Source organism: Cuculus canorus, chromosome 3, assembly GCF_017976375.1.
Source record: "Cuculus canorus isolate bCucCan1 chromosome 3, bCucCan1.pri, whole genome shotgun sequence".
NCBI classification, from domain to species: Eukaryota; Metazoa; Chordata; class Aves; order Cuculiformes; family Cuculidae; genus Cuculus; species Cuculus canorus.
This window is the reverse complement of record NC_071403.1, coordinates 71,726,079-71,749,732: the sequence shown is the minus strand read 5'-3', so window position 1 is coordinate 71,749,732 and position 23,654 is coordinate 71,726,079. Positions and strand designations below refer to the sequence as shown.

Here is a 23,654-nt window from a genome sequence, read left to right as displayed (position 1 = left end):
CAATACTGAGGGCCCCACATCAAAGGCCTGAGTCCAGGCCTTATTAAGGCACTACAACAGCAGCTTGCCTTTATCCTTGTTTGTTCAGCATTTCCACAAGCCTGAGTTGCACAGCACAATTCTGGCAGAAGCCCCTCTTGGAGTACATGAGCACATTCCTTGTAGACAATGTTAGACATGCAGAAAAGCAGCTGCTAGCTGGTGTTGGTGAGTAAGCGCTGTCCTGTGGCCATGGTTTTATCTTTCTCTGTTCAGCCTGGAGAAGAGCAGACTCAGGAGAGACCTCATCTCAGTCTACAGCTTCCTCACAAGGGGAGAAGGAGGAGCAGGCACTGATCTGTTCTCTGTGGTGACCAGTGATAGGACCCAAGGGAACAGCAGGAAGATGTGCCTGCCATTGCATAGCTTGAATATTAGGAAAAGGTTCTTCACCCAGAGGGTGGTGGAGCACTGGAACAGCTGCCCAGGGAAACAGTCATGGCACCAAGCCTGGCAGTATTCCAGAAGCATTTGGACAACACCCTCAAACACACAGTGTTAATGTTGGAGTTGTCCTATTCAGGGACAGGAGTTGGACTCAATGATCCTTGTGGGTCCCTTCCAACTCAGGACATTCTATGATTCTATCATTCTCTGACTCTTTGATTTCCATTGCTTGTATTAGAACACAAACATAGAGACATAGTAATAGATTTGACTCAGGCCGAAGTTTTATGAATGTTCCCTTCCCCCTATTAAGACTTTCTTATATGTGTGCAGTCTTGCAGTGTTTGCAGGTGAAGAGGGTTATTTTTGTCAGAGAAACTCAGGAGGAAGTGTGTGTGTTTCCAGGGTTTCATAGTGCAGATCTGTTCATTTGTATCATAGAATCATAAAATGCTTTGTGTCAGAAGGGACTTTAAAGCCCATCCAATTCCAACCCTCCTGCCATGGGCAGGGACACCTACCACTGGATCAAGTTGCTCAAAGCCTCATTCAAGCTGGCCTGGAACACCTCCAGGGACACCTATGCTTTCTCTCAGCAACCTGTGCCTAAATCCCCCCTCTTTCAACTTAAAAGTGTTGCCCCTTAACCTATCCTTGCACTCTCCCCATCTTTCCTGTAGGCCTTCTTTAGATACTGAGAGGACTTATCTTTGACAAATAAGACTTGATATGTTGAATCAGTCTGCTTTTTGCTGTCATTAGCTGCTTGGTGAGAGGGTTTGGGATTGTGTGTAATTCCCATGCTTGAGTAACATGTCATCTCTGTATCCATCAATACAGAATCTACAGTTTTGGGCTTAATGTTATTTTTTTCTGCTGTGATAGCACAACATCACAGTCAGAAAAAGAGCCCTCGTTAATATGCACTTATTTTGTAAAGCTTTTGACTCAGTAGCTTCTTGCCATTGCTTCTGTTTTCTCTGGCAGTTTGCCACAAGGTAGAGGTTTGGTTTTAATTTTGGAAGCATAAAAAAAACCGTTTCCCATGTAGCTTATTTGTGAGGACCCCAATACGCAAATATATGTACAGTAGGGTCTTGACCGAGCCTGGAGCCATAGCACATGAATCAGAGTTTGGGGGACCAAGGCCTCAGCCCTACTCAATCCACAGGAATACTAGGCAGGTTTATGGAAGGGAAGAATGAATGCAGGTAGAAAAGAAGACATGAAGGAAACCTCTGTGCTGGAAAAGGAGTATTTCACATTGCATAAAAGAAAACTAAATCCTTCTGGGGAGATATTTGAGAGATGAATTGGATGATGTTCACAGCTGGAAGATAATGTCTGTATTTGTAATTGTGTTTAACAGTGCTAATATTTTTCTCATGATGGATCAAGTCATGGAGATTTATTTTCACTCAAGTGGATGCAACATACTGCATAACTTGCTCAGGTGACTACTCAGAGCCCTCTTAGAAACCCGGGAAGATTTTTAATGCCAAAACTGAGGAGTAAGATGGGTGTTTTTATAATTTTTCCTCTTAGCTAAAAGATATTGTGAATATCTGAGAGACTTGCTATTCTGGATCTTTCCATTTCTGTAATGCTTTGGAGTTAGTAATGATGATGCCTCCAGAGACATCTCTTGTTCACGTATACTTCCTTAGTGGAAGTATCTGGGAATACCTACTTCAGGATTGTCTGTTTGGAAAGGCAGTCACTAGACTTTTGGTCCTGGAAGATACATGTTCTCCCTATCCAAGAAATGCTGTCTACTGGCTTTCCCTAAAAGTTATTTTCCCTTTTTCTTGTTCAGCCGCTCTCCTGAGTGATTATCCCAAGGTCTGCCCAGGTCATCTTAATAAAACTATTCATCATTAGCTGGCTCTTGAAGCCAAGAGAGAAGTAATAAAAGATAAATGGCAATAAATGCTGCTAGCACATTTCTGTGTTTCCATGGAAGGAGTTATAATGTGGGCATGTAGCTTGTGTCAGCAGCTCTGGATGAGGCGGTTCCTTCCTCAGCTGATCAACCATCTTTGTCTGTTAGCATGGTCTCATGATCCTCTTGAGCCCACGGTGCCTGAGAAAGAAGTCAGTCAATCATTGAATCATAGGATATCCTGAGTTGGAAGGGGCCCAGAAGGATCGTCAAGCCCAACTCCCGTCCCTGCATAGGACAACATTCACACCATGTCATTACTAGGGTTAGTGTCTTTATTTAGAGACATTTTTCTGCCATCCCTACAAGCTGTCATAGTCAAAGGCAAACGGTAATGATGCTCAAATTCAGAGGACAGAGAGCAGGTGCCACTGCCTCAGCAGCTGGAGGGCTCTGGGTTACCAACTCCATCTCTAGGCTGCCTACGTGGAGCTGGCATTTCTGCGGAAAGCTGCTGTTTCCTCCGTGCTTATTTGACCTTACAAAGATTCACGCATTTTCTGCTTTGATTGCAAAAAACTACAACTGTTATAATACATCCCCTTAGTGCCAGGATACGAGGAGATATCTATCCCCCCAAACTGTACTGATTATAAAATCAGTTCTTACAATGATGTGGCTTCTGCTGTTGGATCCAGTCATTATCAGTTCCAATTCTGCAGACTAACCATGTGCTTTTTCAGATCAGAGAGAACAATTTAAAACTGTTACATGCACAATTAATTTGATGCAATTCAACTCTCAACAGACTTTCATCTGGATTGCAGGCACGGTGCTAAAGCACTGATAGAAATAAAATCCCCTTCACTTCCGTCTGCTCTGTGGAAATTTGCATTTTGTTTTTCCCATGCTTGCATTGATTTATTCGAGAATTTGGTGTCATGCCCTACGGAGAAGGCAGGAAGATGCAGGATTGGTGCTTCTTGATAATGTCAGGCCTTCCAGTATCTGAAGGGGGCCTACAAGAAACGTGGGAAGGGACTTTTTGAAAGGACATGTAGTGATAGGATGAAGGGGAATGGCTTTACATTGGAAGAGGTAAGATTTTATTAGACATTAGGAAGAAATCCTTCACAATGAGGGTGATGAGACACTGGCACAGGTTGCCCAGGGAAGCTGTGGATTCCCCATCCCTGGAATTGTTGTAGGCCAGGTGGGATGGGGCCTTGAGCAGCCTGGTCTAGTGGGAATTGTCCCTGCCCATGACAGGAGGGGTAACTGAGCAGGCTTTAAGGCCCCTTCCAACCCAAACCATTGCATATTTCGATCATTCTATGTCCTTCAAAGACATACGTATACCTGAATTTGCTCAAAGTGTGAAATCGCTCTTAATACTCAGTAGGTTAAATGGGTAATCCTTATTTAGTCTGGTCAGCGCAACGTGTATGTATATCTTTAGCAAAGTAAAGTGATGATGAGAAGAGTCAGTGCTTGAATTCATTTTTGAAATGTCAATAGCTGCTGAGATGTATTAACCTGTAACTCCTTGGTGTTCAATAAATCATGGTATGGAGACAAGTTTTCCATGTTCACAAGGGAAGTGGCAGGACAAAGTGTCAACTATCTATTCTTAAAAGGTCAAAAGACTCCAATAATTTTAAGAAAAATAGCTTTTGTTTTGTAACCTGCTTAAATCAACATAGTAGCACTGTCCTGTCACTTTAGAGGGAAGCTCTCAAAATGAATTTTCAGACTGGCTTGTTTCAGATCAGACTGAAAGAAGAGAGACCGAACAGGCTGGATCAATGTGCTGCAACCAAATATACGAGGTTCAAAAAGGCCAAGTGCTGGGTCCTGCACTTGGGACACAACAACACTGTGCAGCTACAGGCTTAGAGAAGAGTGGCTGGAAAGCTGCGGGCAGAGAAGGACCTGGGGGGATTTTAGTTGACAGCTGGCTGAACATGAGTCAACAGTGTGCCCAAGTGGTCAAGAAGGCCAATGGCATCTTGACCTGTATAAGAAATGGTGTGGCCAGCAGGGGTGGGGAAGTGCACACCTCAAAGACTGTGTTCAGTTTTAAGCCCCTCACTACAAGAAGGACGTTAAGGGGCTGGAGCACATCCAGAGAAGGGCAACAAAGCTGATGAAGGGGCTGGAGAACAAGCCTTATGAGAGGATGTTGAGGGAACTGGAGTTCTTTAGCCTGGACTACAACTACCTGAAAGGAAGTTGTAGCAAGGTGAGTGTTGATCTCTTCTCCCAAGTGACAGGTGATAGGATGAGAGAAAATGGCCTCAGGTTGCACCTCGAATACTGTGTTCAGTTTTGGGCCCCTCATGACGAGAAGGAGAATGAGCAGCTGGAGCATGTCCAGAGGAGGGTAATGGAGCTGGGGAAGAGTCTGGTGCACAGGCATTGTGAGGAGTAGCTGAGAGACCTGGGGCTGTTTAGCCTGGAGAAGAGGAGGCTGAGGGTAAATGTCATTGCTCTCAGCTACTTGAAAGGAGGTTGTGGTGAGGTGGGCTGGTGAGGTCTTCTCCCAAGTAACAAGTGACAACATGAGAGGAAATGGCCTCAAGTTACACCAGGGGAAGTTTAGACAGGGTATCAGGAAAAATTTCTTTACTGAAAGGGCTGTCAGGTACTGGCAGAAGCTGCCCAGGGAGGTGGTTGAGTTCCCATCCTGGAGGTATTTAAAATATGGGCAGAAGAGGTGTTCAGGGTTATGATTAAGTAGTGGACAGGTACAGTTGGACTTGATGATCTCAAAGGTCTTTTCTAAACAAATGATTCTATGAAATAAGAGCTCTCCATGGAAACAGTGATTTAATTTTTCTGTTCAGACACATGTTCAGCACTCCTGGGAGTGCTCGTCTCAGGAATGCTGGGCAGGATTGCCTGTGTGACACCACACTCCTGCTAATTCCCTCTTAAGCTTGAGATAAATTGTGGCATGAGTCAAACCACCAAGTTAAACTGACCTGGCAAATTGCTCTAAAGATTATTTATACTTAAAGAAATGCAGAAAAAGATAAAAATTTGTGGTCTTATTTTTCCTTCCCTTTTCCCTTAAATCAATGCTAAGCTATTGATGTGTTGCAGTGCAGATAGCCCAGAGAGGCTGCCTGCTCTGGGAATCAGTACCTGGTACCTCCAGTATTGCTGCTGATTGCAGGTAGGTATAGAGGGATAAAAACTGTTCACAGGAATCCACAGGATATTTTTGCCACAAAAAAAACCCTCATAAAAGGCTGAGGATAAAAGGCCAAAAGGCTGAATTATGATGTATTGCAGTAAATATAAGGTAAATAGATGATGTGTATAACCCATGAGAATACCTGCTTTGGAAGGGAATTTAAGGAAAGCTGCTATAAGGTCTCCCTGGAGCCTTCTCTTCTCTAGGCTGGACAACACAAATCTCAGACCCTGTGCTTGTATGCTCCAGCCTCCAGATCACCTTCATGTCCCTTCTCCAGATTTGCTTTAACAGATCTATGTCCTCCTTGCACTGAGAGTTCCAGAACTCAACACAGGACTCCAGGTGAGGTCTCACAAGAGCGAGTACAGGAGCAGAATCCCCTTCCTCACCCTGCTGGTCACACTGCTTTTGATGCAACCCAGGATACAGTTGGCTTTCCAGAATGCTAATACATTTTGCCAGCTCATGTTGAGCTTCTCATCCACCAACATCCCTAAGTCCTTCTCTTTATGGCTGCTCTCAATCTTTTCTCCACTCTGCCTTAACACTCATGTATTTTAAGTTTCTATACCATACCTGTCTATATACACACACACAAAACCACATTTGTTTCAAATAGGCACATTTCCTAGCAGGTGAAAGATTACCCTATCCGTGTCTGTGTGCTCTGCTCTGATCCTGAAAGTAATTCTTATCATAAAAGACACGTAAATGACCAGTCTTCCATTCTTTCATTATTTTGAAATGTGAGACCACTTGGCTGCAAGATCATTAGTTTGTGAGTTGAATGCAGTCTTGCTTTTACTGTAAGCCTTTGATTAGCATAAGAGACTTTTTCTTTAGAGGTCTACAAAGAAACTGCCACGAACTACAAATTCCTTGCTAATAGAATTGGTTAAAAGGCCATTTCAATGTGTTTCGATTTTTGTGGGTCACAGTTTGAGTGCAGCCGGTTTGAAGAGAAATGCTTCCTATGCTTCACACTGGGCTCTGGAACACGTCATTAAGGTTTAACCACAGCCCTGCCTAAGGGCAAGTTGTAGGCATGCTAAACCCAGCTACTATGTTGGCAGCATTTTTCTCCTCCTCCTTGTTTTCCCTATCTCTCCTTACTCTCACTGGCTCTGGCTGTTGCACGTGGAGATGCTAGACTGCAATCAGTTCCTTCTGAAGAGGTAATGATGGTTACATTTTGCTGTAGATTTAGTTCAAATATTAGGAAGAAATATTTTCCAGTGAGAGTGGTGAGACGCTGGCACAGATTGCCCAGGAAAGTCATGACTGTCCCGTCCCTGGGGGTGTTCAAGGCCAGGTTGAACGAGGATTTGATCAAACTTGATTGAGTGGGAGGTGTCCCTGCCAATGGCAGGGGTTTGGAACTGGATGGGCTTTGAGGTCCCTTCCAACCCAAACCATTCTGTGATTCTACGAAATTAAGGGAAATCCTTTCGTTGTGTGATATTGTCACACCTTAAATCTCTTTTAAGTCATATAAAAACAATTATCCTTTATAAAACATTTTTGGTGAATAGATTTTCTTCTCTCAGGCTGTGCTTGAGTAAGCAATTTATGCCTTTCAGGATCACTGTTCATTTCAGTAGAGCTGTGCATGTAGTGGAAACTAAGCTTAGGCAGTTGCCTAAGCGCTTTGCAACCACTGGGTACTTTTGGGTTTTGGAGGCTTGGGGTTTTTTAAGGCATTGCCCCTGATTGTTTTGCATGCCATCTATTCAAAGGATGCACACATCAAAATTCATGCTTAGATTACTCGCCTGGGTTTGCTTTGATAGCTAGCGCTGAAGCTAATAGTGTCATGTATTACAAACAATGTAATAACAGTCTTCTCTCCTGGTGATGTATAATAAGATATACTTTATGACTAATTGTCTGTTTATGTGTATTTATACTGTAAAACAAATAATTTGCACAAATCCTAGCCATCAACCTCCTTCTCTGTTTGTTGCTGCTGCTGCAGGTATTATTTACCATCCTCTACAGAGGATCTGAGTCTCTTGAGTTGGTTGTTTGATGTAAGAAGCAGTCAGTTGTCCTTTTAATGCCAGAAATAGCTGTACCCAAGATAGTGTGCTTTGGGTTTTCCATGAGCAAGGTATGCATTTTTTCACAGGTATGAATAAATCATTCACACAAATTATGCAACCAAAACACAGACAGCGCTGTTCATTGTTCCCATTGTGTGACTGATGTCCCAAACTGAATGTTTTTTATCCTTAATATTGGAATGACAGCCTGTAACAGGTACATAAACTCCCCAAAGGACAAGAATAGCAATGGCTTTCTGTCAGAAAACACCACTTTGGTGCTGTAAACTGGGGTTTATCTGTGAAGAACTGTGATGAGTAGAGTCATCAGTACCATCATTTCCTGGAGAAAGTGTAGCAGAGGATGCACAATGCATTGTGAGGGACAGAGGGTCTTGTCCTTTTCCCTCACTGCCCACAACTCCCTGAACACAGATGATGAAGCCCAACACCAAAAGGGTTATTGTCTTCTGCTGTTGATGAGTTTCCCTTCTGTTCCCATCACTTGTCTTAGAAGCACAGAATGGTTTGGATTTGAAAGGACCTTAAAGATCATCCAGTTCTTAAAGATCACCCAGTTCCTCATGCCATTGGCAGGTGCACTTTCCACTGGTTCAGGTTACTCAAAGCCTCATCCAGCCTGGCTTTGCAAGGCTCATAACCACAACAGCTGCAGTAGTTGTCTGCCTGAGCTTGGAGACAACAAAAATAATTTTTAATTCAAATATTTGAATTATTTGTTAAAAAACCCTATTCTCACCTTTGTACCAGTGAATGGGAATATCAGAATGAAAGCCAAGTCATTCCCCAAATATCTGAAACATCTCCCTTATAAGGGATTATTTAATTCTTTCAAAAATTTAATCTTTTAAAAACAGTTCAGAGATTCCTATCTTCTTACATCTCTTTCATTCCTTCCTTAACCATGCATTCTCTAAGCCTTCTGAAGTGTCATGACCCACTTGTGGTCTATGTAATCAGATCTGTATCTTCCATTTCTTGAACCCGAACAAAGGCCATAACCCAGCCAACCCTTTGGAAGCCAAAACACACTTCTGATGCAGCAATATTTAGGTTTAGGCATTCCATTAAAAGACATGTGCCATCCAAGTTGCTCCAAAGTTAGATAGCAGATTGGATCATAAAAAATTATTACCCTCACAGCTCTATCTGTCAACGAGGTCACTACTGCATTGTGATTTCTTAATAAACCTTTTTTTCCTGTAGAAGGCCAACAAATCTGCAACATTTTTCCCTAAGCTTTTTGGTGGCATGTAACCTCTCTCGTTAAATGGATCTGTGGGTATTAAATGTTCTACTTTATCTGTGAATTTATTTCTCTAGACAAGTGATTTTTTAGATTGTGGGGAATGGCAGAAAACCTGCTGGCTGCCCAGAAAGAACACAAGCAAAACCAAATTGAATCTCAAAACTCTGAGACACCTCCCGTGTCCTTAAATATTCCAGACTGTAGTTGCAGCATTATGTTCTGGAGTCCTCAGCACAGGAAGGACACTGATCTTTTAGAGCAAGTCCAGAGGAAGCCAAAAAGATAATCCAAGGGCTGGGGAATCTCTCATACAAGGACAGGCTGAGAGTGCTGGGCTTGTTCAGCCTAGAGAAGAGAAGGGTCTGGGGAGACCTTAGGGCAGCTTCCAGTTCTGAAAGGGGCCAGGTGAGGAGCTCTTGATCAGGGAGTGCAGGGATGAGGGGGAACAGGTTTTAAGCTGAAAGAGTGGAGATTGAGATGAGAGGAAATTATTTCCTGTAAGAGCGGTGATACACTGGCCCACGTTGCCCAGAGAAGTCGTGGATGCCCCATCCCTGGAGGTGTTCAAGGCCAGGCTGGATGAGGCTTTGAGCCACCTGATCTGGTGGAAGGTGTCCTTGCCCACAGAGGTGGAACTGGATGGGCTTTATGATCCCTTCCAACCCAAACCAATCTATGATGATTCTATGATTGCACTGTCATAAAAATACAGCATAGGGGGTGATTGCTTCTACCATATATTTTATAATGCATTATTTTTAAGGAAAACAGGAAGATAATACAGAGTCTTTGAAACACAGCTTCCCAACACAGCATTCCTTGCAATGGCCACATACTTTGCATGGTGTGAGGGAATCCCAGTCTCAGTTGAAGCGTTTTGCTGCTGCTGAAACCTAAATAACAGAAGAACAAGAGCTGGTGGTTCAGCATTGCTAAACAAACCCTGTTCTCCTTGCACCCTACCATGTTCCTGTTGTCAGTCCTCATATACTTTTATTTTCTTGGTCTCCAGTCAGTTTAGAGTTCCCAGAGCAAAGGACAGATGGACTTCTTCCATAAAAAAAAACAACTTGAGGAAACAGGCGATAGAGCTTCTTATTAAACTAAAATACATTAAACAACTGTGGCACTGAGGTCAGATAAACAACTTCTTTTGCAAGGCTTATTTTGTCATATATGGGCAGGTAATTTGTCAGGTATGGTTCAGTTGTTGGTCAGAAGACAGGGAAATACTTTTTATATTACTTGTAATATATTTTACACTTATTTTTTTGACCGTGCACCTGTTGTTACAATCCAATGTTTTATTTCAGGCCTGTTTGAGTCTATTTGCAACCATCATAATTTCAAAGAACAGGACATACCCAGTGGAAGGTGTCTCTGGCTATGGCAGTGTAACTGGATGGGCTTTGAGGTCCCTTCCAACCTAAAACATTCCATGATCTATCTCTATCCCGGAACATGTGCCAGCCAGTTTACAATCTGACTATTTACCCAGGGTCTCTTTCCGAAGATACCACTGTTACCTTGCTATTAAAAATCCAATAGACTATCACACTATCACCAAATTATATCTGTATTATAAGTTTTCCATTCTACACCTAACCTCACACCGGGAAATAGCACTTTTGTACCATTTCCAAAACTGGTAGTGGGGAATCTTTTGGCATAGCTGTCTTTACCTTGACTTTCCTGATCACTACCGGCATAGACATGCAACTAGGACAGGTTCCACTGCAATAATTCCTGCTTGATTCACCAGGAGAAGTCCTGAGCTCTAAATTACACCAGAGCCTGAGCCATATCTTTGTCATCCCACAGATTAATGAAGGAAAGAAATACATGCTCTGGACCAGCAGGAGATGCTTTCTCTTGCCAATAGAAAACCAACAATTTCTGCTTTGCAGTTCTGTGGCTGTAAGTGGGCTTTTAACAATATGCAGATGAAATCAAAAAATGGTTTCTCTAAGGAAGCAAAGACTTTGCATCTGCAGTCTCCAGCTTCTGTCAATAAGGATGCATTTGCTGGTGTCATATTCTTAATCTCTGTAGTTTACATTGGGTTAAGAGAGCAGCCTGTCCTACTGCTGAAATTGTGCCATGTTTCTTGGGAATGTTTTAATTTTCTTTATTCCAGTAAACTTTCATCCCTTCTGTCCTTCACCAAGTTACAAGATTTCATGAGGTCTCTATCAGTAACTAGTGATGTCAGAGATACAGTAGCCCATGATGTATAGGCTCTGACTTCTAATGGAATGGTGATAGCAGGAGGTGCAGGGCTGCCATTATAGATACAGACTTTAGCCTCAGAAGATGCCTGTCCCTGAATGCTGATGTTTGCCTTGGTGGTAGCTCATCAGGTTTTCTCGTCAATATCCACCTTGGTTTTAAAACTCGTCATTAATCTAGGAAGAAGTTCCTTCTGAATTTCTCATTTGCCCATTCTCTGTTTCACTGTGTCTTACAGTGTCTTGATTTTTAAATTATTTTACAGAGAGATCTCACAGAATGATGCCTTGGAAGTCATAGAAGCAAATGTATTTTCCAGTCTTCCCAAACTGCATGAAATGTAAGTACTGAACAATCTAAATTCAAAGGGGATAATGATAATGATTTGTTTTAGGCAAATTTCAAAGTTTTTGCAGCTTGGTTCAGGTAACCTCTGAAGAAGTCATAATGATACAGGAACATCTGAAATCTCCCTTTGTCTTTTCCATCTTCTTATCTAACTGTCTCTCTTTCTTTCCCTGGTCAACCCAAAACTTACCCTCAAACCCACTGCAGATATGAAATGGTGCTGGGGTCTACCAGTCTTTGGTAGCCTGCTCTCTGAAATCATGCAGATCTGCTGTCAAAAAGAAAATCCCAACATATGGTACCACTGCATCATGGGGCTAGCACAAATAATTTTAAGATTAATATATTGATGTATTTCCTCTGATGTTTCATTTTCTCTTTGCAGAAGAATTGAGAAGGCCAACAACCTAGTATACATTGACAAAGATGCCTTCCAACACCTTCCAAGCCTCAGATATTTGTAAGATCTTTTGCTTTTTGCAAATACTGTAGTCATTTTGTGTCATGAACAGTGTGTGTCTGTTTAACCTGCGCTAAGAACTTTTGGTGATGAGACAGAGTAATGCCCTCTCCTCCTATCACTTGTTACTTGGGAGTGATAGGACGAGAGGAAATGGACTCACATTGCACCAGAGGAGGTTTAGATTGGGTATTGGAAAAAATTTCTTTACTGAAAGAGTGGTGCAGCTCTGGAAGAGGCTGTCCAGGGAAGTGGTGGAGTTTCCATTCCTGGAGGGGTTCAAAAAACATGTTGATGTGGCACTTCAGGACATGTGCTAGTAGGCATGGTGGTATTGTGATGAAAGTTGGACTTGATGATCTTAAATGTCTTTTCCAACCTCAGTGCTTCTATGATTCTGTGATTCTCTCCCCACTACTAGTTACACATTGTCAATACACATTTTCACATCCAGGCCTGCACACAGCCCTCAGAAAAGCTGAAGGTGATACCCTCCATAGGGTAGTCCCACACACTTGTGCCTTTCTAAGTAACAGGTTGAAACTGAGTCATGAGAAAAGGAGCTGGGTCTTTTTTTTGTCTATAAAAGAAAGTTTAGGTTGAAATTCCTGTCAAGAGCTTTGGGACCAAATCTCTCCCATCTGTCTTTGCTTTGGCTCTGCCTTCTGTTATACTTCATACACATCGTTTAAGCATTCAAATTCACTTTTCCTCAGCAAAGGCGGTGCTATCGCAGTGGTTTTCGTTAATGCTTGATGTGAGATGATTAAAACCCTAAAATACAATTGTATTGAACTATGGTATAACTTCACTCCATCAGCCAGCCTCATCAAGAGTGCCATTTGTACAACTGTGGTTGCCACATCTGGTCCCATGAGTTTGCCATGGAAATTGAGTGATAATTGAATGCATTCTTAAAATAAACTGTTACAGAAAGGTAACTTCACAGCTTTTAGCACGTAATCTTTACATGACTAATAATCTCTCTTCTGCGTTAAATCCCCAGTGAAGTCCAATGAACTCTGTTTAACAGTAACTATTTTTAACAGTCGTAGCTTAATTAGGCCCCCATGGTGATCATTACTAAACAGAGGCATCGATACCCAGCAGGACATTAACTGAACTTCTGTATGTCCATCCACCTGAGCACACATACTCAGTCTTGTTTTCCTGACTTATACAAGAAGCCTTCCTCCTACAAGAAGCCTTGCTTTCCTCACTCATCCAAGAAGACAGATCATGACTTATATATTTCAGTACACAAGAGTAAGTGCTCAGATAGTATCATAGAATCATACAATGGTTTGGATTGGAAGGGACCTTGAAGCCCATCCAGTTCCAATCCCCCTGCCACAGGCAGGGACACCTTCCACTGGATCAGGTTGCACAAAGCCCCATCTAGCCTGGCCTTGAATACCTCCAAGGAGGTGGCTTCCACCACTTCTCTGGACAATCTGTGTCAGTGCGACACCACCCTCACAGGAAAATATTTCTTCCTAATATCTCAGCTAAATCTCACCTCTTTCAGCTTAAAACCATTCCCCCTAGTCCTGTCTATGCGCTCCTTGATCAAGAGCCTCTCCTGAGCTTTCCTGTCAGTGCCTTTCAGTATTGGAAGGCTGCTCTAAAATGTGCCCACAGCCTTATCTTCTCCAGGCTGAACAAGCCTAACTCTCTCAGCCTGATATTTCTTAGAGATGGGATGAAAATGGGTCTAATAAGCATAGCTCCCTGTAAGCAAATGAGTGTTTAAAGGCTCTGAAAATTCTTGGTATTAACAGGTTCTGGTCTCAAAAATGCCAAGAGGCATTGCTTTTAATTTGAGCTTTAAGATTTGAGATTTAAGATTTGGATTTTAAGAGAAAAGCTGTATTTAGCGCTACGCAAACCATCGTAGTTTAAATCCTTATTAAATTGAAATAGGTGCTTAGCGTTGCAATAGGATTGCTGCTCCCCCCAGTATTCTGACCAATATCTGCTTTATCCAATTCATTGAGCACTTTAGCATATTTTAACTTTTGTATATGTGTAACAGAAACACAGATTTTTCTCTTGACAGCAGGGAAATAAAGTTTCACGTTTGCATTGTCATGAGAAGAAATCATATGCCTTTTTCCTTTTGTTTGAAGCCTGAGTCACTCAGTGGTGACTGTTGTCTCTGTGTAATTCTGGCTGCCAAGAACAAAAATGCAGCATTTGTTTATCGCATATAAACTCTGCAGAACAAGCTGCTATGCCTAGTACAATTGTCAGGTGTACAGATGGTTAGAAAGAATGACAGCACATTTATCTCACACAAAACTTAAGAAGAAATGTGAACTCATTAATGGACACACTAATTTTGGTGATTTTTTTCAATGTTCAACACAGAAATTATAGGTCATGAGAAGAAGGTAGATCCCCACTTTAAGTGTCTGATGTAGTAGCAGTTTTTCTCTTCATGGTAGTGGCTGCTCTTTCTTTTGAATATCTGCTATCCCACACTCCCATACAGGTTGACTCAAACATTCAGAGATCCTATCTGTGTAAAAATTCAGCTGCAGCAGCAGTACTACAACCTATGGAAGCAACAGATTACAAGTATAGAGGATTGCTTGCCTAACTAACTATTCCCCACTCCTCTTTAGTTTTACTTGATAGCTAACATAACTAATATATTTTTGGTATTTTTTAAGGTTTTGTCTCTTGTGGGTGTAGAGGGCTGGAAGGATGTCTTCAGACTACTGTATTCCATTTCTTACTAACTACCCTAACTCATTAATTAAATACTTTATTGCCATTCTTGATCCTCTCTGTTGTTTCCTGCTTTCCCTCTTTTCCCAGCGGAGGCTTTTCCAGAAGCTCAGTGATTTGGTGACTAGGAAATTTCCTTTGATTTTATTCACAGCCACTTAACTTAACTCTTGTGCCAAAGCTTTTCGCTTATTTTAAATGAAGACATCCACCTTTGATGTTTACTCCACGAATGGATTTAAGCTACATCCTCTCTGTACCTTCATTTTAGGTGGCATTTCACACTACAAGGATGAGGAGCTGGATCCACAGTCTGTGGACGCGCCTTCAGTGTAGCAGTAAGCTGGGTGTGATGCTGAGTTATGTCATGTTCAAGTCACTCTGTGTGCAGTCACACATTTGTGCTCACTCTTGGCATGTTTCTGTAGGAAAGGCTGCCCTTTTCTCCATCCATTTTTGTCACTCACTGGTGCTCGCTCTTTTAGAACGCCTCCCCTTGAAAAGGCAGAGAGTTTTACTTTTTGAAATAATAGGAAAATGAGAAAGTAGAAATCTTGAAAGGTTCCACAATGGCACCTGGTAAAGGTAACTCAGTCCTGGTATTCACCTTCCTGTTACACAAGTGTCAGTTAGTGAAAATATAAGGCAAGATGCTGAAGGAACTTAATAGATTGATGGGGTTTGTGTCCACTATTTGGTGGGGTTTTTTGGTTTGGGTTACTTTTTTACACAATACAGAAATGAAAGGTTGCAAATATGTAGAACTAGAGTTTAAAATCATTCAAAAAAGGGTTAAGCATCTGTGTGGATAGAAACACTGTCAATCAACAGCTATTTGAGAAATGATAAAAGTTTTAAGGCCGCGAAGGGAAAGTAACAAACCTTTGTACATCAAAGCCTAATTATTCATTAACTGCTCGAAGTCAGGAAGGAATTGCAAGTGATTTCATAAATACCTTGTCAGATTAGGAGGTTCTGTCCGAGCAGTTTCAAGGCTAGCTTGGATGAGGCTTTGAGCAACCTAATCCAGTGGAAGGTGTTCCTTCCCGTTGCAGGGGGGTTGGAGCTGGATGATCTTTAAGATTGCTTCCAACCCTAACCACATTACTATTCTAAGATTCTATACATGGGCTGTGTGCAAGTGGAAAAGCAAACGATGCTGCTCCCACTGGGATATACTCCTGTTACTCATGTGGTGTAACTCCCCAGCTGGGGTCCACAACAGAGACCCAGCTACAACCAGGGAATCAAAGCAGGGACACTCTGGTACCTGCCCAGTGCTGGGCTTGTTGTGGTTCTTCAGGCATTTCTAGCCACGGTGACAGTCTGGCAGAGTACCAGAAGCATGATCTGATTCCTCACGGCAGTGGCCATGACAGAACTGTTAGAACACAGTTCAGGAAATCTCACAGAAAAATACACATTTAGTAGTAATTTTTTAAAAAAAAGCAATATCTGAGAAAAACTCATTAGTGTTAATGCCTGATATTGAGGCCAGGCACCATAGCCCATTGGTTTAATGACCTCTGCAACACATTGCTTGCAGGGCTTTCTCCATGCTGCTTCAAAAATAGTTTTATTGCCACTAGGTCTTATTTATGGGCAGGCAAGAAGGTCTGGTTAGCCTTGTCGGTACTCTCATCAGCTCCATGAGCTCATCACAGTCGCTAGTTGTTGAACATGAATATGCTTTTATCTCTGTCAACTTGAGTACAAACACATTTCCCGCATACCTTTGGTCTCCTGCATTGTATTTACTGGTACAGAAAAAACACTAAGGAGAAAAAAATGCTAAAATATTGCAATGCTGAAATGCGATAAAGCTTCTAGAAAAACGCAACCTGAACTTTTTCACCATTCTTTCAGAGGTGGTGAAGAGAATTTTTAATTGGTCTTCTTGGCTATATGCCAAATAGACAGACTGCTTCAAAATGGGAACTTTTTGACCTTTTCATGAGTACAAGATTATTTATCTGGCTCTCATTAGGGAGAGCTGTGGCATTGTCTGTTTAATAATGTAGTGATGGCTTTTCAGACCTATTTGCCTTCCAAAATTAGTTCTCATGTGTAAACTGTGTCCTCTGGTTCTTTTTTACAGCGGATGCATTGGTGTCCTGTTCTAAGCAATCTCGGCTTAAAATAGAAAGGTTTAAGTGTAACACTCCTTTTGTATCAATTTTGAGGGCATACAGATGGATTGTTGGAGGGGAGGGGAAATTTAGGTCACAAAACTATGCTTTTAATCTGCAAAATAGTTTGAATTGTGGACAGCAGAGCCCAACTCCAAAGTCTTGCAGCTGCTTTTATCTGCCTGTACTTCTTTTATAGAGGACCTGACACACGTGTACCTGGCATGCATCCTATGAAGTTGCTCTGAGGGTTGTAGCACCTTCCATACAGGAAGGCTGAGAGAGCTGGGATTGTTCAGCCTGGAGAAGAAAAGGCTTCACAGAGACATTATAAGAGGCCTTCCAGTACTGAAAGGGGCTACAGAAAACTGGGGAGGCGCTCCTTCTTGTTTTTCCCCTCACTCCCTACTGTCACTGGCTCCGGCTGTTGCACGTGGAAAAGATACATTGCAGTCAGTTCCTTGTGAAGAGGTAATAATGGTTACAGTTTGCTGTAGATTTAGTTTAGACATTAGGAAGAAATATTTTCTTATTAGGGTGGTAAGACAAAGGCACAGGCTAGCCACACATTCTAGGATTCTAGGATTCTAAACCCAAACCCTTATTTGCTGCAGATGCACCAAAGTCTACAGAATCGTTGACCTTTTACAGGGAGTTGGCTCTTCAGTAAAAAGAATTGATGCTCCATTCCTTCCTTTTGTACAGCAGCCTGACTGTTAAATATTTTGCCCTAGAAATGGGCATTGTGTATTAGGGGCTCAGCTAAACCTGTCACCCTGGGACACACGAGTCAGAGAAATCTCTTGCCAGAGACAGACTTACATCCAGTATAAAGTAACCACAAAAAAATTAATTTATCTCTGCCTACCTTGGGTTTCAATTTAGCAAATACCGACAACATTATATAGGCTTGCCAGGCTGGTGAAAACAAGGGCCATGAAGATTCTCAGAGGGCTGGAACACCTCCCGTACAAAGACAGGCTGAAAGAACTGGGCTTGTTCATCCTGGAGAAGGCTCCAGGGAGGCCTTCCAGTACTGAAAGAGGCTACAGAAAAGCTGGGGAGGGTCTGTTTCCCAGTGAGTGCAGGGGCAGGACAAGGGGGAATGGTTTTAAGCTGAAAGAGGGGAGATTTAGATGAGATATTAGGAAGGAATTTTTTACTGTGAGGGTGGTGAGGCACTGGCACAGGTTGCCCAGAGAAGTGGTGGATGCCCTGTCCCTGGAGGTGTTCAAGGCCAGGTGGGATGAGGCTTTGTGCAACGTGATCCAGTGGAAAGTGTCTCTGCCCATGGCTGGGGTGTTGGAACTGAATGGATGTGAAGTCCCTTCCAACCCAAACAATTCTGTGATTCTAATAAGGTGACATGGTAAAGTGTGTTCTCAGTTTTGTCAGAGTAGGTCCTGACAATATGGTGTGAAAAAGAGCAGTCTGTTGCTCTATCTGTAGATAAGCAGCCAGAATCTTCCAGGAATTAGTTTCTGGAAAGGATTTTTTCTTCTCTGCTGGGCATGGGCTGTTTTCCTTAAGTGCTGACTCCTTAAGCCTTTTCTGCAAGACAATTAATGCTTTGGAAAGCAGCCATCAGCCCTCTGAAAGACAGAGGGGTTTATGCACTGCAAGAAGGGACTGGGTAGTAACACAGATTAAAGAGGACACTTGTTTAAAGTGAGGCTACTAGGGATGTATATGTTATATGGTAAATATATTGACAAAACTCTCCTGCAGGAAAGATATTCGGTAAATTGGATTATCTACATCCTACAAGATTATCCACTTAACGGCCTCTGGAGATTTGCTGGTTGAATAGGAAGAGAGGAAAGATCTAGGCTGCAGTCTAGCTAAATATTTTTTTAGTTCTTTTTTTTTTGAAATTAATTAAAGGCACATCCTCTGCTGCTCCTAATCACCATTCTGTGCCTCAGAGCAATCAGTGCTTTGTGCCACCTGTAGATTCACTTCAATAGGTAATGATTTCTCAATGATGTTTGCCTCTTCATGCCGTGCTGCTCGGTTGACACCAGTACAAATTGAGCCCTCAACACTTCAGGATGACTGGGAAGATTTGGACTATGGCATCACCTAGGGCTTTGAACACATTATTTCACCCGTGTATGGTGAAAGCCCTGCTAACCAGTGTGGTGTTTCAATAAGTTGCTGTTGGGAGCAGTGTTTGAATAGCACATGGCAGAGCACCACCACCTTTCCTTAATGCAAAGCAAGGACTGAGATTCTCTCAGGACAGTCCCGTAAGATGGAAAGCTCCTTACGTCTTTTCTTCTGTCCTGCAACAGCCACGCAATACTTGACAGAAGTTTGTTTCTTCATTTACCTACTAAAGGAACAAGGGGCTTGTAAAAAAGAATTGTATGACTTTTTAGCATACGGCTCATTTAAAATTAAAGGCAGCTTTCAACTAAAACCCTGTACATCTCCAATAATTTAGAGTGTTCTTTACTGTAAGGGGAAAGTTACAGGTAGTAGTTCTTCTATTGCTTCTATTTTTTCCCACTAACTCCTTTTGTAAAGTTTGATACAAGTGGAGAAGTAGTTTAAATACTAAGGGTCTTGTGAAATCCACCCACTTCATTAATCACACTTTCTCTTTAACTCTATGTAATAGTGTTTCAAAGATATTTTTGTACAGCTTTCTTGGTCACAGGTGACAGCTTTGATTTTTAAGCTAATGCAATGTCAGACCTCTCTGACTGCTGAGGCAAAACAGTCAGGACAGTTCAGGAAAACTGTCCCAAATTGGCTTCTTGAATATTCACTATGTTTCTTTATTTTTTTTCATGTGTATAATGCATTGCTTTTGTTATAAGACAAGACAGATAACATGTTGAGTTTTCAACACCTAAGGATATCCATATACCACTTTAGGGGGCTCAGTGCAGTACTTATCCAAGTGAATGACTGTTTTATGGACCTATGTGTCACTCTTGAGTGCTCAAATATAGGATTTGGTTGTTGCATGGAGGTGTTCAGTTTCAGCTCAGATTGTGAAACCTGAAAGGTTGCAACTCTCCTGAAATAATCTTAGTTCACAATGAATATCAAATGAATGCTGTTACCTTTTGCCAGACTCAACCAGTCCTTTTCACCATCATTCAACTACTAATATCCAGTAATGAAAGCATATCATTCTGTTTAAATGCCAGGATAAAAAATACCTTACATATACTACTCACACATTCCTTGAGGAACCACTGTTGTGAGTGAAAAGTTACGTTCTCTACCATCTCACGTGTTACAAATACAAAGATATAACTAAACTTTCAAGAACCCAGATTTTCTCTTTGATTGAGACAATATTGTGGCTGGTAAAAACTCCCAAAGGGTTGGAGCTAAGCCCAGTCCAGCTCCTCCTCTCTTCTGCACTCAGCCTTACTTCCAGCCATCAGCAGCTACCAGCCATCTCCCGCTGCATGGCAATATCACATTTGTCCTGCCCTTGCTACAGCTCTGGACAATAAAATTTGCTTCAATTAGACATGGTACTGCTCTGTGGATACCTGGGACCATGTCTACTCACTGGCTGTGGGCACAAGGTTGTCCTTCAGAGTCAGCATTTCTGGGATGGTGTTTCATGGACAGGAACTGCAACGCAGAGGCCAGTGATGCTCAGCTTGGTGGCAGGGTGGAGGTAGGTAAACATGGAGGCTCAGGCGGATTTTGAGTCGCACAAACTGCTGAAGCGCTCCCATGCATTCAGTTCCTTGCTATTGAAGGTGCTGGGGGATAAAGCATCCTAATTCTCTCTTATTTTCATGAAATAATGTTATTTCTAGTAGAAGTACTGTATCCTCTGTTCGAGTGGAAGGTTAGAATTGTGGTGAGTTGATATTTTTGTCTTAAAAGAACTACTATGAAAATAATTCTCCTGTGTCACTGCAGTTAATTCCTTAGAATATGGTTGGAAAATTAATACCAATAGTTCCCTGAAGTCATCAGTGTAATTACCCAAATTAGGTTTTGTCCATTGCCTTCAGTGGGGCAGAATTCAGCTTGAACTTTGGAGTGAAACCTCTTTACATTACAATGTCAAGTTTCCTATGGGCAAACTCACGTCCACCATTCTAAGTCCAACGTTCTTTCTTCTTTGTTAATTATTGTTTCATTCCTGGGGCAGAGCAAACAATCTTCATTTGTTCTCTCCCCATAGGTTAATATCAAACACTGGCCTTCGATTCCTACCTGCTGTCCACAAGGTGCACTCCTTCCATAAAGTTTTACTGTAAGTTTTAATGTCTGCTTTTCACTTTTTAAAAGACCCTTTTGAACATTGTCCTGCTCCAACAAAACCTTTCAAGATATGATTCCCCTTGTGTTCGCTTACCAGCTTCGTGGTAGCATTTTGGGTTGTAATTTTGTAGGCATTGATGATAATGTGCCCTGAAAGGTCTCAGTTCTCTCTAGGTCTCCCTTCTACAAAGCTTTATAACTTGCACTTTACAGACTGCTTTTCCTTTCACTATGCTATGAGTGTCTGCCTGGATGGCTCAGGGGATGCATGACAGCCTTTTACTCTTGGAACAGCTGGAATCCAAACCAGACCAGTGGCAGTGGGGATTTGTTGCCACCTGGTGACAGTTCTCTGGCCTGAATGGAAAGAGTTACTGATCTTGGAGCTATTTTCCATGGAGAGGTGGCCACATCACAGAGGACAAAATACCTCTACTATGCTCTTTTTTTTCACTGGCAGTGAAACTGTCCAGGGCATGAAATATTTTTTTTCTATTGAAAATTCCAGTGCCAACAGGGAAAAGACAAAAAATTCTGTAAGATTTTGTGTGAAAGCAGGCTTTTTTTTTTCCTGTAAGACCTGTTTTTTCTGTAAAAAAATGTGTATCAGAACAAGCTATATTTATTCACTGAAGAAGAGCTTGACATGAATTTTTCAATCAGTTCTTTGTGTAATTAAAGCAGAAAACCCAGGAAATAAGCCACTATTTTTTCTCTTCCTTCGGACAGGAGATATTGTTAATACACAGGCAAAGTTCTGCATGTTTAAATCTTTGATGAGAAGATTTCAAGCTGCAGAAATATTAATCCTGTGATTGTCCTAGTAATGACCATTAATATCAATAAGAATGACTAGAAAATGTAGAGGGGAATGCCTGAATATAGTCCATACACATATAAGATAAGAAATATATTTCTGTAAAATATGTGACATACTTAATTCTGAGAACTTCAGGGTTCCCTAGACCCATCAAGCAAATGCAACTTGGAGCTAATGCAATAAGGAGCTACAGAGCCTTCCTCTTGTATACCTTGATGTTTATTATCATTTTATATAAATAGATGTGAATTATCATGTCCTGCTGAGGCATTTATATTTCCAAGTAAAAATCCTCACTTTCCCTTAAGAATAAGCAGGGCTTTGATACTTCTTGAGCCCCAAACTAGACCTTGGTTCAAACCCTGTCCCCACTAAGGTCAATTAGAAAATCCCAGTTAGCTTCTTTTGGGCCAATATTTAAGTCCCAAAGATAGGTTTTGATGGATCATTTTCATTTATAAGGGTCTCGTACGTGTCCTTGGCAGAGGAATACACTTCACTTGCACAGATTCCACAGTCCCTCCCTGTTCCCACCTCTGCTGACCACAGTTTGGGGGATGAGGTTTCTGTTTAAGTGTCACTTAAAGCAGAGTTGTGCTCATAGTCAACACAAGATTATTTTGGAATAATAGTTTGATTTAATGGCCACAAAGTTAATGAAGGATTTAGAGGAAAAGCCATATGAGGAGCAGCTAACGTCCCTTGGTCTGTTCAGGCTGGAGAAGAGGAGACTGAGGAGAGACCCCATTGGAGTCTACAGCTTCCTCACAAGGAGGAGGAGGGGGTATCTCTTCACTCTGGCAACCAACAATAGGAGACAAGGGAACAGCAGAAGATGTGCCAGGGGAGAATTAGGTTGGGTATTAGGAAAAGTTTCTTCACCCAGACGGTGGTTGAGCACTGGAACAGGCTTCCCAGGGAAGCAGTCATGGTGCCAAGCCTGACAGTATTGCAGAAGCATTTGGACTATGTCCTTAGGCACACGGTGTGAATGTTGGGGTTGTCCAGTGCAGGGGCAGAAGCTGGACTCAATGATCCTTGTGGGTTCCTTCCAACTCAGGACATTCTATGTTTTCAGCCTTTGCAGAGATATCATTTTGTTCTATGCGTTCCAACAGAAACAGCATGAAAACAGCTACCTCCCCAGTCTAAATTGTGAGCAATACTGTTTAACTTCTTGGAGGTCTATTTTGAGCAAGGAGCAGAACATATATCTGCCGTTCATTTTTTCTTATCAGTCAAACTTGCTGAAAACCTGAAATGTCTACTTGTCATTTCAACAAACTGCTTTGACAGGATTCCTGCTTCTTAAGTTCTTAGGCACATACGAAACTTATAAGCAACCCCATTGACATTGGCAAGAGAATTATTCATAGGCTAGTATAGAATCATAGAATGATTAAGGTTGGAAAATAACCACTAAGGTCATCAAGTCCAACCATCAACACTATGCCAATGTGCCTACTAAACAGTGTCCTGAAAAGCCACATCCACACATTTTTTGAACACCTCCAGAGATGGAGATTCCACCACTGCCCTGGACAGCCTGTTCCAGTTCTTCACCATTCTTTCAGTAAAGAAATTTTTCCTAAAATCCAATTTAAACTTCCCCTGGCACAACTTGAGGCCATAGAATGTACCCTGCTGAATCAGGGCAAAAAGGCTAATCGTTTTCCCTTCTTCTGGCTGTGAGAAGGGGTGACCTCACAGCCCCTCAGCTTGCATTCTCTGAGAAGCATATTTGCTGAAGGAACTCTTTCATCTGCCTCAAGACTATACGACCCAGGGTTTTGTGCATTTTAATCACTTCAGTCTATTTGAGATGAAAGTATGGGGAGGAGGAAATGTATTGCTCCAGCCTTTTTTAC

The 23,654-nt window shown here is 41.9% G+C and overlaps 1 protein-coding gene across 4 annotated transcripts in view; it reads left to right on the top strand.

The window, feature by feature from the left end:
* The window catches only part of FSHR (follicle stimulating hormone receptor), a 93,850-nt gene that overhangs the window by 51,287 nt on the left and 18,909 nt on the right, over positions 1–23,654 (top strand). For 2 of the 4 annotated variants that reach the window (XM_054064137.1, XM_054064134.1), the window contains exons 3-5: positions 11,317–11,391; positions 11,785–11,859; positions 20,887–20,958. In XM_054064137.1, the coding sequence (XP_053920112.1) occupies positions 11,317–11,391; positions 11,785–11,859; positions 20,887–20,958 (222 nt within the window). The remainder of the gene's footprint in view (positions 1–11,316; positions 11,392–11,784; positions 11,860–20,886; positions 20,959–23,654) is intronic. The other 2 variants (XM_054064136.1, XM_054064135.1) reach the window with 1 other exon arrangement.